The sequence below is a fragment of the Stegastes partitus genome, unplaced genomic scaffold (assembly GCF_000690725.1).
Source record: "Stegastes partitus isolate 25-593 unplaced genomic scaffold, Stegastes_partitus-1.0.2 Scaffold691, whole genome shotgun sequence".
NCBI lineage: Eukaryota > Metazoa > Chordata > Actinopteri > Pomacentridae > Stegastes > Stegastes partitus.
In genome coordinates, this window is record NW_007578422.1 from 283,968 (window position 1) to 293,231 (window position 9,264).

At 40.4% G+C, this 9,264-nt stretch overlaps 1 protein-coding gene across 4 annotated transcripts in view; it reads right to left on the reverse strand.

Moving 5' to 3' along the window:
* Positions 1 to 9,264, reverse strand: part of rsph9 (radial spoke head component 9) — a 17,160-nt gene that overhangs the window by 1,028 nt on the left and 6,868 nt on the right. Inside the window, exons 2-5 of one of the 4 annotated variants that reach the window (XM_008290693.1) lie at positions 9,101 to 9,254; positions 7,094 to 7,102; positions 6,454 to 6,583; positions 5,465 to 5,620 (exon numbers count right to left, since the gene is read on the reverse strand). In XM_008290693.1, coding sequence (XP_008288915.1) covers positions 5,465 to 5,620; positions 6,454 to 6,583; positions 7,094 to 7,102; positions 9,101 to 9,254 — 449 coding nt within the window. Of the gene's footprint in view, positions 1 to 5,464; positions 5,621 to 6,453; positions 6,584 to 7,093; positions 7,103 to 8,920; positions 8,929 to 9,090; positions 9,255 to 9,264 lie in introns of all 4 variants that reach the window. The other 3 variants (XM_008290692.1, XM_008290691.1, XM_008290690.1) reach the window with 3 other exon arrangements.

Consider the following 9,264-nt stretch of genomic DNA (forward strand, 5'->3'; position numbering starts at 1 on the left):
TCAGATTTTTTTTCTTATATTTTTGACTTATTACTTCACAAGTTTGACTTTTAATTTCAGAATTCTAACCATTTATCTTTATTTTTTACCTTTTATTTAATAACCGTGACTTTTCTGTCACATTTTAAACCCTTTATCATAGGATTCTGCTGTTAGTAGCATAATTGTTCATTTTTCCATCATGATTTTTGAATTACTCGTTCTTGCACCACATCCTGTAACAAAACATGAAGCTCTGATTCTCTACGACTGACTGAGACTGAGAGGAAACTCCAGCCTACTGCTATCTGTAGTATGTAAAGTGTGGACACTGGGGGGAATCAGCGGTGAGTCATGGGGAGGTTGGGTTCAGACGGGAGCTACGCTGGAGAAATTATTTGGAAATTTGAGGATTTCACTAAAGTACTGGCACCGACTGACTGTATCCTCCCGATGATGGATCAGGGGTTAAGTTGGGCTGACTTGATGAATGATTAATGCATAAACAGTGATAAGTAGAGCCGCAATGATTAATCCACAAGTCTTCAGCTAATAAATCCAGTAAAAATCAAATATCTGGTTTCTCTCCTCCTTAACAATGAATCCGACGTCAACATTTTTCACCATTTTAGGACTTTACAGAACAAACAGCTCGATTATTGTAGAACATGTTGGACAGACGAAGCCCAGATATGCTGAGATATGACCAACATGCAGGCAGCTAATACCAAATATCTGATTAACAGGAATGCTAACATATTGAAGCAACAACGAGTGATTAATAAATGTTGTTTGCTTTTGATGAACAGTGAAAAACTTGAGCTCCTGAAAACACGATGTTGCTTCAAACTGATTAAATCTTTGACACAAAACATTCAAACAGTCGATGAGAAGAGAAAACCTGCAGGTTGTTTAAATACCACACAAAAATAAATGTTAGCAGACAGACAGCTAGCCCGGAAGTTAGCATGACACTGAACCTGACACCTGATTGTTAACCTGACACTTAGCCAGACAGTTAGCATGAAAGTTAACATGACACTGAACCTGACACCTGAGTGTTAACCTGATACTTAGCTAGACTATTAGCTTGGTAGGTAACTTTACAGTTAGCGTAAAGTTAACCTGGCAGTTAGCATGACACGGAATCTGACACATGAGTGTTAACCTGATAGTTAGCCTGACTGTTAGCTTGGTAGTTAACATGACACTGAATCTGACACTTGAGTGTTAACCTGATACTTAGCTAGACTATTAGCTTGGTAGGTAACTTTACAGTTAGCGTAAAGTTAACCTGGCAGTTAGCATGACACGGAATCTGACACATGAGTGTTAACCTGATAGTTAGCCTGACTGTTAGCTTGGTAGTTAACATGACACTGAATCTGACACTTGAGTGTTAACCTGATAGCTAGCCTGACTTTTAGCTTGGTAGTTAACATGACACTGAATCTGACACTTGAGTGTTAACCTGATAGCTAGCCTGACTTTTAGCTTGGTAGTTAACCTTACTGTTAGCCTAAAGTTAACCTAGCAGCTAACATGACACTGAATCTGACACGAGTGTTAACCGAATAGTTAGCCTGACAGTTAGCCTGGCACATTAGCCTGACAGTTAGCGTGATGGTTAATTTGACAGTTAGCCTGACAGCTAATTTAAACAGTTAGCATGACGATTAACCTGACAGTTTACAGTTAGGCTGGCCTGAACCAGGTTAGCTTCCTGAGCCTGAACTATGTTAAATCTGCTTTTTAGAACTGAGTGAATCAAGTCAGACTTGAGCTGATGTGAAATGCTGTTTTCATTTGGTCAGCTGTCTTCATGGGTGTAATCGGTGTCCATCTGAGCTGAAACAGAGGCTGCAGTCATGTTTGGAAACCTCACACCGTTCACATGCTGGAAGCAGCCAAGAGATACACCAATAAATCATGCCTTTGTGCTGGAAGCCCATTTCTCAACATGTCTGGGTGTGACCGTGACGATCCTGGGAATGGAGAACCCGACTGGATTAGCTGCTAGAAAACATTTGGTTACAGTGAAGGGAGGCCTCTCCGACGGCCGGACAGTTTGTTCATCACCGGCTCAGTTTGCAGCGTGTCTCGGATGCAGCTGAAGGCCCGGAGGCCTTTGGTGTGTAACATGTTGTATGTAGAGCAACATGTGATGCGTGTTGCAGGACCTGGACGTAAATCAGGAGCTGGAGACGGTTAGCGGCTCGTTTGGTCGGGCCTCCGGGGGAAGCACCTGTCTTCTGGATCCGTCCCTCCCCAGAGCGCCGTTACAAACGCGAGCTCTTGATCCGTTTCGTGCGATGAGCGGCGGCACGGCAGCAGCTGCTCTCTGTCTGCTTCGGCCACGACGACGATGCCGCCGCCGAGAACACACACAAACATTTACACATGTGGAAGCTCTTCTCTGAAATCGCACATCTGTTGCGTGTTTGGTTGCGGGCGCTAAACACTCTCCGCTGCTCTCACGTACTCAGACTTTACCGTCGAGGTCTTCATCGTCTGGTTTCCTGGAGTCCGGCCAGAGACTCGGACGTGACCAGGCATCGCTTGTTCACGCTCACAGCTCTTTGCGTAACGAGCGACTTCCGGGGCAGAGCTCCAGAAACACACCGATTAACCTCGACAGCAGCAACACGTAATAAAAGGTTCAGTAATAACGATGATGCAGCCCGTTGTGCTGCTGCTGCTCTGAGTTTGAGTCGTTTTCTGATGGTTTTCTGTCTCTTTGTGGGTATTTGTGGTCATTTTTGGTGATTTTGTGTCACTTTGGTGTCATTGTGTGATTCTTTGTGGTTGTTTGACGTCTCTTTGTGGTCATTCTCTTCCTGTTTGTGGTAGTTGTGGGTAATTTTGTGTCTCTGTGGTCATTGTGCATCGCTTTAGTGTCTACTTGTGATGGTTTTGTGTCTCTGTGGGGTCACTCTAGTCCTCTTTGTGGTGATTTTGGGGTAATTCTGTGTCTCTTAATTGTTTGCTTTGTCTTTGTGGTCACTCTGTGCCTGTTTGTGGTGATTTTGTGTCTCTGTGGTTGTTTTTTTCTTGTCATTGGTGTCATTTTGTCTATTTGTGGTCATTTTGGGTCGTTTTTGTGTGTCTTTGGCGTTATTTTGTTTGTCTTATTGGTTTTCTTTGCGGCCTTATTGTGTCGTTTAACGTCTTGTCGTGTTTTTGTGTCTCTTTGGTGTTATTTTGTGTCACTTTCTGGTCAGTGGTGTCATTTTATGTTGTTTGTTTTACACTTACATGTCTTTGTTGTGGCTTTTTGCCTGTTCGTGGTCATTTTGCATCGCTTCAGTGTCTATTTGTGATTGTTTTGTGTCTGTTTGTGGTCATTTGTGGTCATTTTGTGTCTATTTGTGATGGTTTTGTGTCTCTGTGGGGTCACTCTTTGCCTGTTTGTGGTCATTTTGTGTCATTTTCTGGTCACTGGTGTCATTGTATGTCATTTGTTTTACATCTTACATGTGTTTGTTGTGGTTTTTTTGCCTGTTTGTGGTCTTTCGTGGTCATTGTGCATCGCTTTAGTGTCTATTTGTGATGGTTTTGTGCCTGTTTGTGTTCATTTTATGTCGTTTTCCATGGTGGTCACTGTGTTCTGACTCCTTTTCTATCGCAGCAGCATGAAGGTTTCCAGCAGTTTGTGTTGCAGAGTCTCTTCAGACCGACATGGACCAGCCTTCTGCTCCACCGGTCCTCCTTCCTCCTGGTAGGTTCTAACCATCGACCACAACACCTTCTGTTGTTCTGATTCAGTTATTAGAGTCTCACGCTGCACGTTTTCCTGAGTGTCCACAGGAACCCCGTCATCAGTGTTTACACCCGGCGTTAGCACACAGTGGCAGATCTGACCGATGAATATTCCTCCTCTGTGCAGAATCCAGGAGTCGTCTGCAGGTTGTTGGTCCGGCTGCAGTGAAACGCTGCAGACGTGGAGGAATGTAGAGAAATCTTCTCTGGCAGCAGAAGCTCGTAAATTAGCTCCGCTGAACCAAACTGCTGAGATTATTGCCTAATTCTTTCACTGGGAGTCGCATGAATCAGTGAAGCTGAGTTTCAAAGGCGGCGGCCCTCGCTCAGCTTCCCGTGCTGCCTTTCATCGTCCTCCCTCTCCGGGCGGCGACGGCAGGAAGACGAGCGCTCAGCGGTGAGCCTCAGATCCACCATCACAGACACACAGCGGTTACGTAACGAGTCGAGGCGGCCGCTGATTGCTCCAGCATATTCCCAGAAACTTCACATCAGTGGAGTTTATCAGTTTGATTCACCGCCCGCTTTACTGGTACAATAACTCAGGTTGTTTCCAGTCAGATGAAGGGTCCAGTCACAATGATTCTGCACTAAACTCAGTCGCAGTGCAGCTTCAACAAACCTCTAAAGGATCATTAAGGACACGGAGTTAAACTAAAAACTGCACCTAAATCAGTCAAAATATCTTTGTTTTAAGCATAATTGCTGTTATTTTTGACAGTTTTGAGACTATTGCACCTTTTCATTGTGTTTTTCTGACACTTGTTGGCAGATTTTTTAAGTTTTTAATGTTTTTCTTTTCTTTTACAGTAAATATGCATTTTTCCAAATCATAAATCTGCACCCTGACATGTTTGATCTGAATTAAAAGACACGTTATTACAGATTAAATAATAAATTACAAAGCATGGATCTGCCAGTAATTCATTTCTTCTGTTAGAAGTAATAATGAATGCTATATATAAATATTTTTAAAAAATAATTTAAATGAGCAAAAATATTATTTAAAGGATAATTACAGTTTTTTGATTTTGTTTTTTTTTTAGTTTTTCAACTATTCCACCTTTTCACTGTGTTTCTCTGACACTTGTTGGCAGATTTTCAAACGTTTTAATTTTTTTTTACAGTAAATATGCATTTTTCAAATCACAAACTCTGCGTTTTAATTAGCATTTTTTAATTTAACAGATTATTTGGTTAATAGATCTGTCAGTTATTAGTTTCTTCTGTTATAAATACTATATAATATATATTTATCATTAAAAAAGCATTTAAATCAGCAAAAATATAGTTATTTTAAAGATATTTGCATTTATTTATTTTGCAATACAGTATTCCACCTTTTATTTTTAAACATATTTTTCTGATGCCCTTGTTGTTTGATTTTAGGAGATTTTTTAAACATTTTTTTTAACAGATTTTTTTATTGTCGGACCTGCACAGATACGTTTATGTGGACTCTGAACAAGAGCGTTCATGCATCTGGTGTGTCAGTTGCTTCCTCAGTAAACTAATTAATCAGGATGATTTCGGTATCAGAGTAATGTAGACATAAATGTGCACGTTTGCTTCTTTTTAAATAAATAATCTGATCTATTTCCACTTGGACTGAGCTCCTCTCAGCCTCCTGTCGGCTAAACTAAACACCTCTGCAGCGTCTCGGTGCTCCGCCATCGCCACAGAACAACAAGCGGCTCTTTGTGAGGAAACTGATGAGCAGCTTCACCTTTAGGAACGTCGTCGCTCAGCACGTCCAGGAAGTCCATCGCCGGGTTCAGCTCTCCGTTCTGCAGGACGCTTCTCGGCTTTGGGTTCTTCGGGTTCTTGGCCTCGCTCAGGTGCAGGAAGCTGTCGAGCTTTTTCGCCTCTGATTCAGAGAGACCTGGAGGAAGTGAGGACGCAGTCATACGGCAGAACACTGGCAAGATGCACACAGGAAGTACACAGAAACATGCACAGTCAGTGTCTGCTGCTGCATGAATAACACGTCTCCAGCTGAACAGAGATGACAGATTCTAACTGAGCTGCTCACGTGGACACGAAGTAAAGAGATCAGATGAGATGCAGCCAAAGAATTTAAACAAATACAACTTTTCTGGCAGGTTCCAAGTGGTTCGGTCCACCGTGAATCACAAAAAATACGTTTTTTAGATACATAGATAGATCATTTGCAGGAAATTATTCTTATAATAAACATTTCCAGGATGAAGTATTATAATCTGTGCAAAATATGCAGAATAGAGAATAAATAATGTGCAGAAAATGTCTTGCATATCTAAAATTTTAATATAAAATAGAGAAATATGTATGTAAACAAATGGAAGTCTTTCAGAATAAAAGCACTCCTGCACAACCTCTTCCTGTGAATGGAGAACAGCAGCGTTTGTTCTAATTCCGGTTATTGTTAAGTTTGTTATTATTAATGAATTAATTAAGACCAGAATGGACCCACATCATGTCCCGTCTGTTAAAGACACGACATCACGGTGCTGCTGTGTTCAAACAATCAGAGCGTGTAAGAACGATAAGCGTCTTTGTTTTTGTTCCACCACAAACCAGGAAGCAGCCGATAAAAGTCAGAAGTCTGGAGGCAGAGAGTCAAACAGAGAGAACATGGTTTGTTATCAGGAGCTGATATTTTCTTCATGAGCCAGTTTTATTCTACCAGGCTGCTGCTGCTGTTGAGTTTAGAGTCCATGTCGGTGCTTCCTTTACCGGCGAAGCTGCGGTTGACGTGGACGAGGCCGTGATGGTTCCTGATGAAGGCTCCTCGAGGAACCACAGAGACGTCCTGGTCGATCTGGTGAACCGTCACCGAAAGCCTCGTCTCCTCGTTCACTTTGTTCTGAAACCAGAAGCAGGAAAATGATTATTACTATTTTAAAGACATTTACCGTTAAATGAAAGAAAAGACCTGAAAGATAGTCAATAATTTGGGTTGTTTCATAAATAATGAATAATTTTACAGATTTTTCCCTGTTTTGTTCATTTATAGATAATAAATAGTGAAATCACTGATTTTTACATTTTTTTTAATTTTTAAAATTATTTATTTTTAGCATTTTTCAGTTCCTACTATACATAATTTTCGTATAATTGTAAATATCTGTAAAATAAAGATAATTCTGCTGATTTCAATACAGTAAAACTGGTCTAGTTAAACAGGCAAATGCTGTAGAACAAATAAACATATATGTTAAAAAAAAAGATTTAGATGCAGACATTATTGAAAGAGAAAAAAAAGTATTCATTGTTGAAAAACGCTGCAACAAACAAAAAAAAACCAAAACTTAAACTATGACCACATGATGACATCTGTATGTTTTTTACAACAAATGTTAATTTGTTATTTTACAACGTGTGACTGTAGACTCAGAGTTTTGTTGGATTAAAATGTCCTACAGAGTCACATTATTTTACACACATTTGCTGTTATTTTCACTGTTTTTACAGTTGTTGTGTTTTTGTGTTTTTTTTAGCAGGATTTTGTTTTAAAGCGGTTCTACGTCTACAAAACGACATCACAGATGACATCAGAAGCTGAACCTGCAGAGATGCGTTCGCACGTCACATAAGAAGGAGCATCAATGAATAAATCCTTTAACATGTGACGGGGGGACACTAGGACCCAGGAACGGTTCATTAAGTCCAGGTGAGCAGCTCACCTGGTCAGAGGAGATAGACGCTCAGGTGTGTCAGTTTCACTGCTTCACTTCCTCAGAATGTGTTTTAATTAAGATTGCGTTATTGTTCAGGTGATGTCGGGGTAAACACACACCCTGAGGTATTGTGTTTTTATGTAAATATGGAATTAGACTTTTTGTTGCAGACTAAACGTTATGCAACAGAACCGGGTTCTGCCAGCAGCTGGTTTCTTTCATGCGGGTTTCTAACGGTCCAGGAGTGGCGGCTGCAGGTAGGACAACACGTCTTTATGAGGAAGCTCTGATTACATTCATTGTGCAACAAAAGTGCTGTTTGCTGCCTGATTCCACCTGTTTGTTCTGTGTTTGTTTTCTCTCTTGTGGTTGAATTATACAACCAGTGGACCGGATGGATTATCGGCTGAGTTTGACCTGCTGAGTTTGTGGCGATTGTTTGAGGTTTGCTGCGAGTTCAGAGGGTTTTCTGTTGGAAAGTTTGGTTTGTTTCATTCGTAGTTTTGGTGATTCGCTGACGGCAGTCTGCAGGAAAACTGTCCAACCTTGAACCTGCTGGACAGAGACTGATGCTGTGATCCTGAGTTTAATGAAACTAACGCTGACTATTTATTTTTCTGAAAGTTTGGTCTGCTGCTGATCTCAGTAAGTTTCAACCTGCTGAAAAATACACACTTCTGTTGAAAATGATTAAAGTGACCCAGTCAGGACGCTGTGCGTTAAATGGAGGCCACATAAACAGATGTTCAGGCCTCTAGAGGCAACAAGAAAATAGGCATGAAGTAGTTTGTATGTGAAGCTGACCTCAGGAGTAAAGAATAGAAGTAAATTCTCTTCTGATTTGCAAAAACATTTTTTTGAAACATGCTAAATTCCTCACAAGCTGCATGAAGACGTGAATCTCAAACGTCTTTCTATGAATAGAAACTTTCAATAACAAACAGAAAGTCAGAAAATATAATCACACCTCAGAATATTTGATATTAAATGTGTAAAAATCTATAATGTTAAGAACTGCATTCACAAAAAGAAAAAAAAATGTTTTAATTGACTAATTAATTGTAAAAAAAAAAAAAAAAAAAAAGTTCACATTTACATTTACATTCACATTATTGAATTTCCCTTCTGGGATGAATAAAGTATTTTTCATTTCATTTAAAATCCGTGTTTCCATAAACGGTCATTTGGTCTTTATAAGCTCTGACTGTATGTTAACTGTATTTAAATCAGCAGAATTATCATTAACTTACAGATATTTACCGTGATGTGAAAGAACAGTGAAGGGATTAAAAATATTAAATCATTTCTTTAACTGTAGTTTTACAGATCTTCCTTAAATAACAGCTAATAACTCGTAAAATTACAGGAAAAAGTATGAATTAAATGTTGACCTACAGTTTTACTATAGATGTAAATTCACTGGACAATAAAAGAAGTCATTATTTTATAGATATTTGCTGCTGTTGTTTCAGCTAAATGGACCTTCCTGATGAAACAGATGCTTTCATTCTGTGTGGTTAAACTCTGGCTGCTGACCTGAGGTCTGTGTTTTCAACAGGTTTAGTTGTAGACACATGTTCATGCTGATCTCTAATCACTGCATCTTGTGTCGTGTGTTTGTTTGTCTGACAGATTGACGGGTTTATATTTTAATTGATCACTTCATGATCCTGTGACCAGGAGCTCCGTTGACCCACCTTGACCTGCGCCGCCTCGTCCTCTGACATTCTGGGACTCTCGACACGTTCGTACACGAACGACGGATCTCCGACGAACTGACCTCGAGCTGCTCCGGACACCTGGGCGACGGTCGAGTCGGTCGCAGGAGGCAGCAGGAACCAGTCGATGCAGTTTAAGCTGCAGGAGG